General features: G+C 42.1%; 3 protein-coding genes across 6 annotated transcripts; 2 read left to right on the top strand and 1 right to left on the bottom strand.

Moving 5' to 3' along the window:
- The first annotated feature begins 732 nt into the window (after nucleotides 1–732).
- Nucleotides 733–6,240, top strand: ogfod1 (2-oxoglutarate and iron-dependent oxygenase domain containing 1). 2 transcript variants are annotated; one of them, XM_027012850.2, is made up of 13 exons: nucleotides 733–920; nucleotides 1,254–1,399; nucleotides 1,496–1,542; nucleotides 1,638–1,738; nucleotides 2,079–2,195; nucleotides 2,585–2,676; nucleotides 2,817–2,945; nucleotides 3,020–3,133; nucleotides 3,707–3,786; nucleotides 4,559–4,785; nucleotides 4,914–5,030; nucleotides 5,429–5,487; nucleotides 5,756–6,240. In XM_027012850.2, exons 1-13 carry the CDS (start codon nucleotides 764–766, stop codon nucleotides 5,900–5,902), a joined length of 1,533 nt encoding a protein of 510 aa, XP_026868651.2. In that variant the 5' UTR covers nucleotides 733–763; the 3' UTR covers nucleotides 5,903–6,240. The 2 variants fall into 2 exon arrangements, with proteins under 2 accessions (XP_026868651.2, XP_026868653.2); XM_027012852.2 differs by lacking the exon at nucleotides 1,496–1,542 and having other exon boundaries at nucleotides 1,657–1,738.
- An 18-nt stretch (nucleotides 6,241–6,258) lies between these two features.
- Nucleotides 6,259–8,643, bottom strand: fbxl8 (F-box and leucine-rich repeat protein 8). Of its 2 annotated transcripts, XM_027012854.2 has the most exons (3): nucleotides 8,150–8,643; nucleotides 7,555–7,638; nucleotides 6,259–7,240 (listed from the first exon to the last, which is right to left on the bottom strand). In XM_027012854.2, the coding sequence occupies exons 2-3, from the start codon at nucleotides 7,590–7,592 to the stop codon at nucleotides 6,274–6,276; spliced, it is 1,005 nt and encodes a 334-aa protein (XP_026868655.2). In that variant the 5' UTR covers nucleotides 7,593–7,638; nucleotides 8,150–8,643; the 3' UTR covers nucleotides 6,259–6,273. The 2 variants fall into 2 exon arrangements, with proteins under 2 accessions (XP_026868655.2, XP_026868654.2); XM_027012853.2 differs by lacking the exon at nucleotides 8,150–8,643 and having other exon boundaries at nucleotides 7,555–7,864.
- tradd (tnfrsf1a-associated via death domain) lies at nucleotides 7,992–15,532 on the top strand. Of its 2 annotated transcripts, none has more exons than XM_027012857.2 (6): nucleotides 7,992–8,095; nucleotides 10,009–10,067; nucleotides 10,190–10,343; nucleotides 10,517–10,797; nucleotides 12,857–12,983; nucleotides 13,076–15,532. In XM_027012857.2, exons 2-6 carry the CDS (start codon nucleotides 10,047–10,049, stop codon nucleotides 13,372–13,374), a joined length of 882 nt encoding a protein of 293 aa, XP_026868658.1. In that variant the 5' UTR covers nucleotides 7,992–8,095; nucleotides 10,009–10,046; the 3' UTR covers nucleotides 13,375–15,532. The 2 variants fall into 2 exon arrangements, with proteins under 2 accessions (XP_026868658.1, XP_026868660.1); XM_027012859.2 differs by having other exon boundaries at nucleotides 8,000–8,095; nucleotides 9,997–10,067.
- The last annotated feature ends 506 nt before the right edge of the window (nucleotides 15,533–16,038 follow it).

The raw sequence follows: 16,038 nt of genomic DNA, 5'->3' as shown, positions 1-16,038 counted from the left end.
TCATTTTAATCTGAAATGCAATATTAAATGAATTGCGATTTGTTGACAGAACACCTTACAACTGAAGCTATGTACTATTCAAGGTCATTATATGTTTAAAGTTTATAACATTACAGTACATTTTCTCAATTATAGTACAGTATTGCATCTTACATTTATAAAACATTAATGAAAAATGTTTTCCCAAAATGTAATAACTATATAAACAGAAACTAAAGACTGGCTTTTTTAAAAATCAGGTTTTATTGTATGTATTGTCAGGCAACTTTTGTGTGTTGTACGGATATCTGTCTACCAGTCACTATCATCTGTACCGGAGTTCTCTGATTCTCTCACTTTGAAGGCGACGACGTCTTGCGTTCACAAACGGAGCTAAATAATAATGCCGTGATAAGAAAAAGATGCAATGGCAATGTAGCATAGACTCATACTAGTCGGAATAACTTTAAAGATCTCTGTCAACAGAAGCTTCCTTTAAACTAACCCTAACCTTAACTACCCTACCCCTAACCACCCTAACATTAACTACCCTAACTAACCCTAACTACCCTACCTCTAACCACCCTAATCACACCAACACTAACAATAACTACCCTAACCCCAACATCAACCTCCCTCCCACTGTTGCTGCGCTAAAAATCTATTTCGCACAAACCAGACCGCACACGCACGTGGTCTGTGGCGTGAACGGAAAGGGTTGAGTTTTGTGTTTTGATGACGTCATACACACGCGACCTACTTATCTCGAGCTCCGTGGTTAACTATGTCTGCTAAGCGGCGGTCGAGCGAAACAAGCACAGGAGCGTGTATCAAAAAAGACAAACGGGGGGAGTCTGCCATGATCAATCCCGACCTCGAGGACACTGTCATTCGGAACGGGATGACAGGCGCGTGGAAGAAGAGGTCGCGCTACTCACACGGTTCGTGTGTAGTTCACGCACGTGCGGGTGACTCACGTTAGCTTGTTGTTACTGAGCTGTAATCACACGTCTACAGACTAAAGAGAAGAAGGGCAGTAATAACAGACATAGAAAGCAGTGGTGTCTCAGTGGTTGTTAAGGTACTTGACTTGTAATCGGAAGGTTGCTGGTTCAAGCCTCACCACTGTCGGGCCCCTGAGCAAGAACCTAAACGCTCAATTACTCTAGTTGTACTCAGTCATAACTGTAAGTCACTTTGGTTAAAAGCTTCAGCTAATTGCCATAAATGTAATTTGATTAAGAGATGAGAATGCGATGTCTTTTTGTGTACAGGAAGCGTCCAGCTGGACTGTGAGCCGTTTCCACATTGTAAAATCAGTAACTTTATTCACAATGAAAGTTTTGCTGAGGGACTGAAAAATGAGCTACTTCAGGTTAATTTCAACGGCAAATCAAACGACCTGTACAAATTCCAACAGGTACTTAGTTAACTAACTACTGATGGGCAGATGTTCTTCATTGGTGGCATAATTCCAGATCCTGTCTAGTGAATACATGAACTGTTGTGTTTACAGTCTGACGATCTAAAGACTCGAAATGATCATCATATTTCTGAGATGAGGTATGTGTCGGTGCCAATCATGAGGTGACTACACTATAACCTTTGTTTGTTTGTTTCAACCAATTTCACTGTGTGTGTGTGCACCCATGTGTTAGGTCCCTCATTTTTGTACAGTTTCGCTCATGGCTGTCTGAGGTGTTAGAAGTGGATTTTGAGCCGACCATTGACCTATCATGTGCTAAATACGAGCGCACAGGTAATTGTCAGTGACCTGTGGAGAGCTGGTGAGGTGAAGGTTCGCAGTGGGAGGCGTTTCTTAGCATCTCTCTCTCTCTCCTCTCTCTCTCTCTCTCTCTCTCTCTCTCTCCTCTCTCTCTCTCTCTCTCTCTCTCTCTCTCTCTCTCTCTCTCTCTCTCTCTGTTTCCTGTCTTTCTCTTTGTCTCTCTCTCTCTCTCTGTTTCCTGTCTTTCTCTTTGTCTCTCTCTCTCTCTCTCTCTGTTTCCTGTCTCTGTCTCTCTCTCTCTGTCTCTGTCTCTCTCTCTCTCTCTCTCTCTCTCTCTCTGTCTCTCTCTCTCTCTTTCCCCCTCTTCCTGCAGATGTGCTGCTGTGTCACGATGATGAGCTGGAAGGCCGGAGGGTGGCGTTCATCCTTTACCTTGTGCCCACCTGGGACGTGTGTGATGGAGGGATGCTGGACCTGTACAGCACTGATGGTGTGTGCGGGTGGCCCACGTATGTGGGAATTAATACGACGAAGAACTTTGTTGTTATTTCTAAAGTGGTTGTTCCTATTGGAGACAAAGCGTCGGGTGCGGTGTAAGCTCAGCACTGTCCCGTTTTAATGCCGTGAATGTTAGGACTTTTAAGATGAATGATTTGTTATTGGATTAGCATAGCTCTTAACAACAATTAAGGAATGTGTTTAATTCTTTATGCTATGTATAATTTTGTATATTGGTCACCCTTACTGGGACTTTAAAGACTTAAAAAATGTACGCGTGGTCAGGATGTTCTGGCGATGTTGAGCGGTGCCTTTATAATTTTGTAAGTGTAGGTGTGTGTGTGTGTCCTCTTCATCATGCCACGGTTGTTTCTGGTGCAGAGCACTACCAGCCAGTGAGCGTAGTGAAGTCTCTCCTGCCATGCTGGAATACCCTGATGTTTTTTGAAGTGTCTCCTGTCTCTTTCCACCAGGTAACTTTAACCATTTTAGAAACACACTGACTTACTTATACCCGCAGCAATCTCAGTACACTGTAGCCCTGTCCCTGATGTGTTGTAGGTTTGTCTGTGTGATTCTTCATTCATTCAGCAGAAACCTCCCTGTCTCTCAGGTGTCCGAGGTGCTTGCAGAAGGGAAGTGCAGACTCTCTATTAGTGGCTGGTTTCATGGCCCCTCCCTACAAAGACCCCCACGCTACACAGAGCCCCCAGTCCCCTGTCACACACACATCCCCAGAGATGTAAGTCCAGGCTGGTGTGTGCTCACAAGTGTTCTGTAGGATGTGTCAAATAATACAGTTCTGTCTGTGTTCAGCAAAGTGTGTTATTTGAGTGGGTGAATGAGGTGTACCTGGAACCGCTGTATCAGGCACAAGTGCAGCAGGAATTTGAGAGCAGTTCAGAAATTCGCTTACCAAATTTCCTACAGGTAAGTCTGTGTCACACAAAAACTTACACATCTTTGTACATTGGTTTTAGCTCACAGTACACCAGTGATGATCTGATTACAGTTTATTAACAAACTACCCTTGGCAGCAAGGTTCAAAGGTTCAGAACACATCTGGTCTTTTCTACTGTCACACTTGAAGGAGAAACTATTTCACTTCTTACTTACTTCTGAGGAAGCTCATAGATAATGTATGTGGAGGAGCCACTTCTCACTTCTGCTAGAGGCATGGAGCTGGAGTAACACCTAAATATTTAAATACTGCTTTATAGTTCAGTGCAATGCACCTTGTAGACTTCTTTATCCCCTGGGTGCTAAAACAATGTGAAAACAAATACGTTTGTATAGACAAGACTTTAGTCCATGTAGTGTGTGTTCAGTTCTGTTTGGTATGGAAGTGATCACAGGAGAATGAAATAAAATGGAGGCACGTGTAAAAAGGTTGAACATGGCAACTGTTTCCATGGAGAAATAAAGCAGACACACTTAGAAACCACCGTGTTTTTGGGTTGGAAAGTAATTGGTTCATTCACATCTCATTCCTCACTTAATCAGGAAGAGAAATTGAAGCAAGTGTGTGATGCTCTGCGATTGGCTGAAATCCAGTGGGAGGGAAGAGGTCCACCCAATAAGAGGTGAGATCTGTGTAGCACCAAGTTTCATTTATCAAGAATGTCATGCCTCTGTATGAATGTGTTTCTGTTTTAGGAATTACAGCCGAGATCAGAGACATCTAAAGCAAGTTTTGTTTAATTCCCTTTTACCCTCAGTGATGTTTCCTTTTCAAAAATTTATTTGTTCCTTTTATGAACAAATGACAGTCTTGTGTTTACACACAACTCATATATAGTCAAAATAAGCAAGGTATCTTTTAGATTCTTTATTTTGAGATCTTGTTGTAACTTGTACACACTGAAGCTTGTAAACGTGCTGTAAATCATTCCCATAATCCTCTGTTTTAAACTCCTGTCCACATTGACATGGCTCATATAAAGGCCCGTCTCCTAGATAGGTCTGGGTCCATGGAGGGGATCTCACACCTGCCCTGAATCTTATCTGAGAGGAGCAACATTTAAACACCTTTTTGCTGTTAGTTTCCTTACATACAAACTAATACAGAGGAGTCTGTGTTTAATGTGATCTCACATATTTACATATATATTATTTTAATATGAGAAGGGTTTAAGACGTGTAAGTGCTTGTTCCATACGTTAATTCGATACTAATTTGATTGTTTGACTCTTGAAAGTTTAAGGCCAGTTTAATTTATTGTATTTAGTTGTCTTACTCGGGTAGGACCGTACAGAGTCTGTTTCTATGTGCAATAATTAATTAGTCTGTTCATAGTTATTATGATAATGCAGGACGCCACTGGCTACATTAACCTGTGTGTGTGTGTGTGTGTAGGTGCTATGCATCTGCAGAGCTGCAGAGTGTCCCAGCATGCCTAAAGGAATGCTGGGAGCTGCTGTCCTCTGAGCCATTCTTCCTGCTGTTGTCCAACCTGACGGGTCTTTCTCTGCACTACTTGGCTGAGAGAGACAGCGAGGATGGAGAACAGGACGCGGAGGAAAACGACACAGGTGGACCAGACACAAGTAGTACTTCTTCACCGGCTGAGAAAAAAGACAAAGGTGATGGTAGTCTGCCCTACTTCACGTACTGAAATGTTCTTCTGATGCCTGAGTTGACCTGTTCTAGCTGATATGATTGTCTGGCTGCGTACTAGGTGTGTGTGTGTGTGTGGTTGTGTCTGGTTCAGGCCCTCCTAGCTGTGTTGGTGAACTGCGACGCTGGGCTCACGGTGATTACACTCTCCTGCACGACTCCACAAAAAGGGAGTTTGCACTAGACTTGCTTCTCCACCTGGGCTGCACAGGTAACACCTGTTCACATGCTCCTCTCATAACAGATACCGCTCAATCACACTTACCTTAACAGGTAACATTATGAGCAGATATGAGTCAGTGGGGAGATTTCACTGTAGTCCCACTGATCTGCATGTCTGCAACATCACTCTTCATTTGGTGTCATGATCAAATATGTCAGACTCTGGTATTGCAGTGATTGTTCTAAACACCCAAACCATAGCAGTAATAAACCACAGTGTACTAGAGACGGAGATTAGTACACTGTGGTTTAGATTAATCTCTGTCTCTAGTACACTGTGGTTTAGATTAGAGACAGAGATTAATCTAAACCACAGTGTACTAGAAACAGAGATTAATCTAAACCACAGTGTACGAGAGAGCAGAGATTATTCATCTTTGTTTGTAGGGTGGAAGCCGGAGTTTGGAGGCTTTACTTCCTATGTTGCACACGACGAAGACGAAGAGGTCAGTGATGGTGTTGGAAATTGTTCTTAAGCAGAATAATTTCATTTAGTGTTATTTGGCAAAGTGCTCTTATCAACTTCATCAAATATCCACTTTATTCATCAAGATAAAACGGTACTCCGCTTTGCACTGTAAACACAACAGGCAATGCTAAATAGGCAAAAGCTTAAACCAATAGCTTATCATACTAGTCAAATATTTTATAACAATCTGTAAACTTTCATGTATGTTTGTGTTTGTGTGTGCGTGCACACATTTGTGTTTTCAGCTCCTCACTGTGTATCCAGAGGATAACTCCTTGTCTCTAGTCTACCGAGACAAAGAAACTCTTAAGTTCATTAAACACATCAACCACAGCAGTGCACAGTCTGAGCACACAGCCTACTATGACTTCTCATTCACCTACTACGAGTGAATGGGACTACATGTCAAACATGGACAATAAAGATTCAAATCTGTTATACAGATACACTAAATTCATACAGCACTTAAAATACATTACGTGCCAGGTTGTAGAGCGTTAATAGCAAGTCTAACATACAGGTAACAGGTAACATAGGGGACATCGTAGATTGCTGATTGCAATTTGGTTTTGTAAATTACAAATATTTTTGAGGTCTGTCTCAAAATGTATATTATTAGTTATAACTGGTGTCAATCAATAAAAATTGTAACTAACATGGTACAGTGTGATGACCTTGAACTGTACATCATTTGTGACACTTTGGTGAATAAAAGTTTTTTTATTTGCTAGTTACTTGACTGACCATTCAGTGCCTGTGTATGTTATGTAAGTGTGGTACAGGTCCAGGGGTGTGGCTCTTTGCGTGTTTTGAGTGTGTATTTCCGCAGACCTTGACAATGTGTGCAGAATGCTGTTATCACCTCCTGGGACACCACACAGAAACAATGCACCTCACACAGCTTTGTGCACTGTGTTGCCAATGTGATCAGCACAGAGTTGAGTTCTGGGGAGGGCGTGGTCTGCAGTTCAAGCGTCTCCAGTGTGTTTGCATAACTTCGCCCAACCAGGCACACCTCATCTAGAAGCCACGTCCAGGTGAGAAGACGAAGGTGTCGGACCGGGATGCTGGGCTGCAGGACTCCTGTAACATGCAGCTCTGGGAGGGTGTGGTCCAGCTCGAGATCTACCCGTAGAGTAGGGTGCCGTTGTCTCACCTCTGCCCATATTTGGTCACAGAGGGGCATGACATACTTTAGTGAACGCTCGCAACGCAGTTCAATCTGCTTCAGTGCTGGTCGCTGGGGCAACAGGAGATCTTTGAGGACATCGTGGGACAGGCTGGCCTGAAAAAGGCCAATGGTAGTAAGAGCAGGACAGAGCCTCAGCACGTCCCTAACTGTCTCCGCGACAACACCGCACACCAGTGAACTGTTATTGATGAACAGACTCTGGAGGGCAGGGCAAAGTGTGGACACACTCCTGACGAAGGCATCGTTGAGGGTAAAGGGAACACCCCTCAGGTCAAGCACAGTGAGTGATGACCCATCCGTCAGAATGTCCAACAAACCCTGGAGCAGATCCTGTCCAGCATAAAATAGGGGTGGATTTCCCAAACAGTTGACACACAACGCACACAGCCGACTGTCACCTCTGGCAACAGTCTGCCGAAGGACCCAAAGTCCTGCCTCTCGATTGGCTGGTTCAGTCACATTGATGCACAGCTTCAAGTGTCTGACCATTGGCAGCAGGACTGACAATCTTTGAGGGATGCTTGCTCCGGAATCACACCTGAGAAAAGAAGAGAGAAACTAGGTAAAAGCCTTGCCTGTCTAGTTTAATACATTACTCAGTCCGGGGATATATGATAAGGTAAGAGAAGACATGGCCTTGGTTGTAAGACCATATCACCTTGCTTTAACATGTTATTACAGCTCAGAAAAAGTAGCAACTTCACTGGTAGAGGCAGAGCAACAAAAGCACCGTTTAACAAGCTTCAGTCGACACAAACATCTGATGGTTAAAGAGCTTTAATGAAGTTTGATCTGCCAGAACTTCGAGTAATATCAATTTCCTTTTCATTTCTGGCACAGTCGTTTACTTACTTGATTTCAGTTTGCGTCCACGCACTGGGATGTGTCATGATGTTGGACCATGCTTTGCACACTGCGAAGGCGCTGCATTTATCCCTTAAAGACAGGAAAGAGAAAATGTGCGCAAGGATCTCCTCTGGCACTGCCATTAGCGGACGTTCAGGTTAAATACATAGAACGATATTATCACGTCCATTACAAAATCTCCAACAGCTAAGACGCTAGACAGATGGCTTTATTTATTAAACTTGGACGTTTTTACAAGCTACGAAGGTGGCATTTCTTCTCTAATCCATCAAGTATTTTCTTCACTTCCTCTTAGCCAAGAGATCCGTTGTTAAACACATTGCAGAACGAGAGCAGATCCTTCAGCCAATCGGATTGCTCAGTGTGGGCACCTCCTCCAATCAGAATAGCCTGTGTTGACGTGGGTGTGGCCTAATCGACCAACTACTCTCAGTTTTTAGAAAGTTTCTCTCGTTACTCGACTTAGTTACCAAACTTTACAAACGTGTTCGTGTGAGGTGGACAAGGCGGCTCTTTACAACGTTGTGTAAGTACATTTAGACAGTTTTGATTACATTTGGTTGTCGACGCACATTGTTACCTTGCTAGGTCCTTCTGAAGTGAACGTTTTTGTTAGCTGGCTAGCTAGCGTTAGCTTTGTTAGCTGTGTGAGACTGCTCAGAGCAGGAGACAATTAAAAGTACATACGACTGCAAAACTTTGTGTTTTATTGCTAGCTTTTCACTTTAAGATATTTTAAATAATGAAATACAGACATTGATTGTGATCAAATGTCAAAGCTACGTCCAAAGATGAGATAAGTGTACGAGAGCTTTAAAGCGTTAGCTAGCTGGCTAACCACCTGGAACCGACATCCGCGTAACGCGGGCAGTTTCGTCGTCACGTGACAGTTGTCTCCCCAGGCCAGCGTGACCCAGTTCATTCTGGCTAATGAATACCTCTTAGTTTCTGACTCTGGAGGAAGTGGTTAGATTTAGCTGTTGATGCGAAATAATTTCTCTTCTGCTTCTGCCTGCCATCGTAAGAGATATCTAATGAAAACGGGGCTTTTATGTATCTGTTTGTCAGTGTGTATAGACAAATGTAATTTAAATTTTTAATTTTTGTAGATTTATTGCTAGAAAGATGGACTTTCCCTACCAATAGAGGATCGTTATCCTACCCACATTCCAAATCTGCCAGAAGATCCTAATTTTTAGTCCGGATTAAGTGGAATTTGGCTGACAAACCTTCGGAATTCTCTCTTGATGCTTGATCCATCCAACACTAATGAGGACCTCACTGTTTCCAAACGTACATGTCTGGAACGCTGGAATGGCTTCAGTAAACTAAACCTCTCCAAACTGGGTACATGAACTCATAGGACCTGCTGGCTCTCTTTTTCTGCAACATTAGAGATGACACTAGTCATCTTTGGTCTTCGTTGAATGTATGAATGAATGAACTTATATTTATACAGCACCTTTCAATGAACCCAAGTTGCATTACAATTAACACACAGTTTTTACATCCAGTCACACACCAGTGAGAAGCAGCAGCCAATTGCACACAGCGTACTCTCAACCAGAAACCTCAACCCCCTGGGACGCATACATACAGCGTTCTCTCAGCCAGAAACCTCAGCCCTCTGGGGCACTGAATCAGGTGCAGGGAGGGGAGAGAAGAGGGGACAACCCCCAGGACAGAGCACCATTCACCACCGGGCATGCAGACACACACACACTCACCCAAGGATAACTTTATTAGGGCACTGGGCATTCAGGCACACCAGGACAAATGATCTAATCTTCATGTTTTTGGACTGTGGGAGGGAACGGAACATTTATCACTGTTCTTTTTTATAGTGTCCAGAATGCTACCTCTCAAAAACCTCACCTGTGACTTCAATCCTGATTGCACCTGCTCTCAGTGCAAGCAAGAATCCAGTCTAGAATTCACATTTCAGCTTCAAACATCAGATGATTCATCTCCTTAAAAAGAACTTTGTACTGCTTTGTTTCAAAGATCCTTCACATTTTTGTGGCAGGAGCCAGTTGTGTTTTTTAATTAATAAACAATGTGAACATGTTTATTGATCCTTGTGGGTCATTCCATGCCAGCTCAACGCCCAGTTTATGTCATGGATGTTCTTGGGGGTGGGGGAATTTGTTAAATTAATGAGCACTTGCAAAATCCTGTAGCTGTACTTCAAATACCTTTTCAGTTATGAAACTTTTAAGTTGTCCCTTTGATCTAAATTTGGATTGAATATTGAATATTTACACTTTCCCATTAAAAAAAAAAGTTTCAAGAAAATTGCAATAATCCATGACATGATCTGGGAGGTCTAGGTGAAGTGGCATGGAATGACCCCTGTGCAGATATGGATGATGTTACATTGTGCCTCGGCAGAGAGAATTTGACTCCTCACCTGGTTTACCTCTGAAGTTGTCTTTGCAGGCACTGAGACAAGCGCAGGTGCCTGGGATGATCACAGAATGGACAGTACAGAAAACAGGGTATGCATGCATTTTCAGCTATTCAGTTGCATTTTTCAGCAGCAGTGTTTACTGTCATCAGTGGTGTGATGTACATGTTTGCTGTTGTTTAGTGCATCACTGTTTGTCTCTCTGGGTTGCAGAAGTTGGCAGTGAACTGCACAAACAGTTGTGCTTGGTCAGGATGTGCTGTGCTCTTCCTGCAGTGTAGAAATCCAGGATGTGACCTACTCACCTTCTACAAAGATAAGCATGGAAAGTTCAGCCTGTTTAAAGTTATCAAACTCACTCTTACAGGTGGGTGTAAGGAAAGAGAGGTGTGTGTATATATATGTGTGTGTGATTTCTTCAAATTAAGCATGACATTCACTGTGTTTGTGTGTGCATGCGTGGTTTCCTCAAATGGAGGATAAGACATTCACTGTGTGTACGTACTTGTGCTTCTGTGTGTGCGCCTGAGGCTGGAACAGATGCTGTAGGTGGGCTTGATGGGTATGAAATCCTGAAGCTGCATGATGCTGACCCCTTCCTGGGGGTGGAGCTGAAGTTCATGACCCTCCTCTCTTGTAAACGGTTCCTGGACAGCTATGCGTGTGGCTCGCTTCTGCAGTTCCTGTCCCAGCATGCTTCACGTCTGCTCGAACTCGCAGATGGCGTTCCTATGGAAGCCAGGCTGCAGGCAGGAACACACATCTTGGACCAGAACCTTGAAGACCCAGACCTCTGCTTACATTATATATACCAGTCTCAGGTAGGCACTTACTGGTATCTCGGGAGTCACTCTTGCTTTCCCTGGTGGGAATCCTTCTTCTAGCAAGTGCTTGTTAATTCTGCTGTAACATTACACTTGCCTTTTAATTAAACGTGGTTGGTATGTTTTGTTTTATTTTTGGGTTTTTTGTTTGTTTTTTTGGGGGGTGGCATTCCCTGCCAGTTCGCCTAGACCTCCTAGTTAATGTCATGGGTTTTCTTGAAAGAAGATTTTGTGAAAACCTGTTAAATTCATGAGAATAGCAAAACAGCCCTACTACAAATACTTTTTAATGGGTTTTAATTCTTTTATATATTAACAATGAATAATAACTCTTTCCTGTTAAAAAGGTTTCAAGGAAATTGGAGTAATCTTTTGTGTGGTTTTTTTTTCAGCGCTCAGGGTACATTTAGCAAGATCTGTAGCACTCATTTATGCTGCACCCAATAACGATATGTGACAGAACTATATTCATACCTTACAGAAACTAGATTTAGTTGCAAGAAAGTGAAAACTAGTTGAGAGATTCATTTTAGGAAAAACAGGTAGTGTAAATCAAAGGGGGGGGGCGTGTAAAAGAGAAAAGAAATTGTTTATTTGATTACTGTAAAACATCCTGCAACAAATACTAACATGAAAACGTTACAAATTACTCTTAGGGTTTTTTGGATGTTCAGTGCAAATGTCAACCCAAGCTAGTGAAAAAGTGATTGAATTTACCTCAGAGGTCTAAATTTCAGAAATTCATAACTAAAAAAAGTATTTCAAGTAGAGCTGTAGGATTTTGCAAGGTTTCATGAATTTAATGGATCAATAAGTAATTTTTCCGGTGATTCTTCAGATCATGAAACAGCCATTACTCTGACACATAGTAAACTGTATATTTCAGAGATTTAGTACTAGCTCTATGTTTAACATGACAGTTTCCACGTGTGGACCTACCCTGTGGAGCATAAACTTTAAGGGCTGCAAAGTGATTAATGTCAGATCAGCTGCACTTTATGGAATATTTTTTAAAAATTGATACATAATCACCTTCATAAATATTGCTTGCTATCTTTTGGTGGTAAAGGTGACTTATTGATCCTTTAATAGAAGACTTCACAATTTGTGACATTAACTAGGAGGTCTAGGTGAGTTGGCATAGAATGAGCCCTAGATGTCAGCTCCACTGCTTCTGTTCAGCTTTTCCACTTTATTGTTTCAAGGTATGAATTTGTCATATTTGCTGAATCAGTTGTACCAAAATATTTCTGGTTTAATTATTTTGACCATGTCCTGCGCTATTACCGAGCAAAATGTTTGTTTTATCCCAGCCAGACACATTTGTGGATCAAGTGGGTCATTACATCCCAACAAGACAGTAAAACAACCCTACACATAGCTTTACTAGTATAGAAGCGATTGCTGTTATAAATTTCATAGTTTTTCTGTGACATCAGAACACCCAGGACAGCGAGCACACTGCCCACTTCACTGCACCACATGCTCTTGGTTTCAGTGACACATTTGCACCATGCGTGAGGGGTTCTGGCAAATGAAGCCTTGTCACTCAATGAAAAAGTGGATCAGATTTCAACTTTATGCAAATGAGCATGGCCTCCGCGTTGCATCTAACCAATTGGACGAGAGTAGAATGTTGCGTCAGAGGAGAAAGTTACACCAACAGATGGAGTGAAACATGAACTCCAATAAGACTATGGATATATTTTTTTCATTGTATGCTTTGATGTGACATTAATTAAAACTAAGGACCTTTCTGTTCAGAAAAGTCACAGAAGCACCCATATGCAGTCAGTAGAGACATTGGGCGTGGGATAATGTGTTGGAGAAATGTGCAAGTGCTCTCGTAGTGTATGTGAAACGGTTTACTAGAATAATAGATTACCAGATTAACAGGTTTATGTGGAATACAATCCTACTGCAGCAGTCATGCTGTGGCAGTGTTGTCTTGTGAATCAGAACCTGATTCACAAGCCCTGAAGCTTGCCTTGTTGCCTGTACACTTGTCTTATTGGCTGTTTATAGTGTATGCTTTTGTCTAATTGGCTCTTTCTAGCCAGTACATTTGCGAGATGATGAGGTCACACAACTGGAGCAGCAGCTACAGAATAGCTATGCTTCTCCTGCTCCTACATCACAGGAAGTGCCAAAGAACTGCTTCTTGTTCCAGAAACGTGTGTTTGGTGAGTATGAGCAATTCACCCTTTTGGTGAGGACCAGCAGTTGACCAGCATTTTTAATCATTCTTGTGTTCCCTTTTGTGTCTAATGTAAAGATGACAGGCCTCTGACATCTGCAGACCAGCAGCGGTTCGCTGCTCATGTGGGACGGGACTGGAAGCGAGTGGGTAGAGCTTTACAGAAGAGCTGCAGAGCCCTGAAGGGCCCTGCCATCGATAACCTTGCCTACGAGTATGAGAGGGAGGGGCTTTACGAACAGGCCTATCAGCTTATGGGACGCTTCATCCAATCAGAGGGTCGGAGTGCCAGGCTTGGACGCCTCATCAACGCACTGGAGGAAAGCAAGTTAATCAGCATGGCTGAGATCATGTTGGACATCCAGCCACGAGAGTGAGAGACTTGAAAAGTGTGTGTGTGTGTGTGTGTGTGTGTGTGTGTGTGTGTGTGTGTGTGTGTGTGTGTGTGTGTGTGTGTGTGTGTGTGTGTGTGTGTGTGTGTGTGTGTGTGTGCATGCGCGCGCACGTGTGCATCTCCATCTGGTACTTAGGGGTATGGTTTTGTATTTTTAAAAGTTTTTTTTGAAATTTTGTTTTCTACCTTTAATTTCAAGTGACATTAAGTACATGAAGGTTGCAAGTGGGCATCATGTCCGTGGATTGTTCAGTGTTTGGCCACTCCTGAATGTGTGGGAACGTTAATTAATGTGCAGGAGTTGTAAACTCCTTGCAACTTAAAAAATATTTATTTGTTAACATAAAGGTATTTTACAGGCTAATTGTAACTTAACCCCTATCTATGTAACAAACTGTCTGTTGTCACAGACACACATTTTCAAAATGTCTCCATGAATTAAGGAGAAAAAAATATTCAAAATAGAAACCAGCTAGTATTTTAAATAAACACTTCAAACAAAAAGTGATATTCTGTAGAAGACTCTTCTGATGTTGTGTCCAAAGTATTTGTACATTAAGCTGTAAAAACAGCAGTTCATTGTTTCAGAGATGCAACAGAATTTTAGTATGAATAATCTTGAGATTCTGTTTGAGCAGTCTTATTCTGGCACTTGTAAGTGTAATGGTTATCGTTTCACTGTAGGATTGTGCAGTCTCATAATTTAAGTGTATTTACAATATTGAGCACTACTTTGTTAGGAGTAATGACCACACACTTAAAATGATTTGGTTCCTTTTCTGTTATTATACAGAAATATGTGAAATTTCTGTGGTAATAGGAGGTTGTGGTAGATAAAGGTTGTTACATGTAGCCTGGATTATCCCTTGAATGTCTCATCTGCCATGTTTGTAAATAGGATTTCTTTTCATGTGGACACAAGATTCTGTCCTGTAACGAAGGCCAAGGCAGATTATCGACACATGACTGGACTTCACTGGGCCATTTTAACTATTCATCGTAACAAATCTTTCTCATGATGAGCAAAAGCTCCACAGTATAATATTACCATTATCGTTCTCTCTCCTTTGGTTTGGCAGTACTGCGGTTCTGCTTTTCCTTGTTGACTTCTTAGCACCAAGAAAGTCTGCTGCTGTTTCTTCCTTCCACTCTGCCCTGATTGGACCCTTGGTTGAAGGAAAAATCTCTATCCCCTTGAGTCTTTCTTTGTTGTTATGAGGTGTGAGAATATCCACACTGCAATCCTCTTCAAGGATTCTTTGGATTAGCAAACCCTGGCAGTTTCACTGTCTCCTGAGTGGCTAACTGAGCAATACATCCTGCTGGCCAGTCTCCAGTACTGACCCTAGTGATTTTGTATGCACAGAAGTCTTCATTTGGATTCTCTCAGAAACCTGCAGTGTAAGATGCTCCAGCCACACTGAGTTATACATTTTCTTGATGTCACCCAGGACTGCCTGCACACTCTTTCTGAACCTCTGTGAAACTGCTCTGATTGGACTTAGGACATCTGGTCCTTTAAGTAGGTCATTCATACTCTGCTCTTTTAAACTTTTGGCTGCTGTTTCAAATGGGGTGCACAGGTGTTGTCACTGAATGGAGGCTGGGTGGCTCATGTACCACACTGGACCTTTCCAGTTATCCCTCTCCACGGTGAGTTCTACGGCTGCTTCCCATTCCATCATCTCTCAAATCTGAGCTGCACAAGTGATACTGCACCTTGGTTCCCTTTTGAGCTGTTGTAGCAGGTGTTAAGGATTACCATGGTGATGTATGTTAGTATTTCAGGCCTTTATAAGGGCATTCAGACATGTTTTATATCTAGTTTTCATGAATCGGCTGCATTTAAGGGTGTGTGATCCTACAGTGCTGGTACTTCTGGACACTTGTCTGGCACTAACACACCTTGATTCCATTTATCAGGTGAATATCAAGTTCTTCATGAACTGAGTCAGGTGTTAAGGGAAGTAAGGCAGCACTGACTTACTCAGTTCCAGCTTACTCGATCTCACTGATATAGCAACTGACTTTCATCAGCAAAGTCCTCAGGCCTTAGCTTGTGCTTTCAGTAAGGCAGGTCTCAGTTTGAATGTTTGGTCTTCTACCTGAAATGATGAATAAAAAGCGTCTGTGTTTTTATACCAAATGGCTTTGGAGTTTTCAGGAGCTCTGTGTTATTGTACAGTACTGGTATTGTCCTCTGTGACTGTGTGGTAAACCAGTTAAACCAGATTCTCCCAACCTCAGGTTTACAGTCATTCCACTGGCCATTCTTTCCTGCCAAATAATGAAAGCTGCAAAGCTGTAAAGTCCTGAAGAACCTTGAAGGAAGATGGGAACTGAGCTAACTCTAATCCTCTCAGCAAAGCTGGTAACTGCAGTCTTACAGCAACTATTCTCTTATTATTATTATTATTATTATTGTTGTTGTTGTTGTTGTTGTTGTTGTTGTTGTTGTTAATAATAATAATAATAATAATAATAATAATAATCCATTGTTAATTTTTGTCTGCTGTTACTTTGATTGGTACACCCACATTCAGTGTACAATTAATCTCACAGAAGTTGTTTGCAATGAGTTCATAATTTAAAGGGAATATTAACTCATCAGGGATTGGGCAGACAGGATCTGAGCGTGTTGTAACAT

Source organism: Electrophorus electricus, chromosome 1, assembly GCF_013358815.1.
Source record: "Electrophorus electricus isolate fEleEle1 chromosome 1, fEleEle1.pri, whole genome shotgun sequence".
Taxonomy (NCBI): domain Eukaryota; kingdom Metazoa; phylum Chordata; class Actinopteri; order Gymnotiformes; family Gymnotidae; genus Electrophorus; species Electrophorus electricus.
Note: the sequence above shows the minus strand (reverse complement) of the source record. Positions and strands in the feature narration are given on the sequence as shown.

Bases quoted from the DNA above. Each gene is read 5' to 3' on its own strand.
- ogfod1 (XM_027012850.2), top strand. From the start codon at position 764: ATGTCTGCTAAGCGGCGGTCGAGCGAAACAAGCACAGGAGCGTGTATC. The intron at 921-1,253 runs GTTCGTGTGTAG...TTTTGTGTACAG, and splicing joins GAGGTCGCGCTACTCACACG to GAAGCGTCCAGCTGGACTGT. The intron at 3,787-4,558 runs GTGAGATCTGTG...GTGTGTGTGTAG, and splicing joins AGAGGTCCACCCAATAAGAG to GTGCTATGCATCTGCAGAGC.
- fbxl8 (XM_027012853.2), bottom strand. From the start codon at position 7,691: ATGGCAGTGCCAGAGGAGATCCTTGCGCACATTTTCTCTTTCCTGTCT. The intron at 7,241-7,554 runs GTAAGTAAACGA...TTCTTTTCTCAG, and splicing joins TGGACGCAAACTGAAATCAA to GTGTGATTCCGGAGCAAGCA.
- tradd (XM_027012857.2), top strand. From the start codon at position 10,047: ATGGACAGTACAGAAAACAGG. The intron at 10,344-10,516 runs GTGGGTGTAAGG...AGGCTGGAACAG, and splicing joins TATCAAACTCACTCTTACAG to ATGCTGTAGGTGGGCTTGAT. The intron at 12,984-13,075 runs GTGAGTATGAGC...TCTAATGTAAAG, and splicing joins GTTCCAGAAACGTGTGTTTG to ATGACAGGCCTCTGACATCT.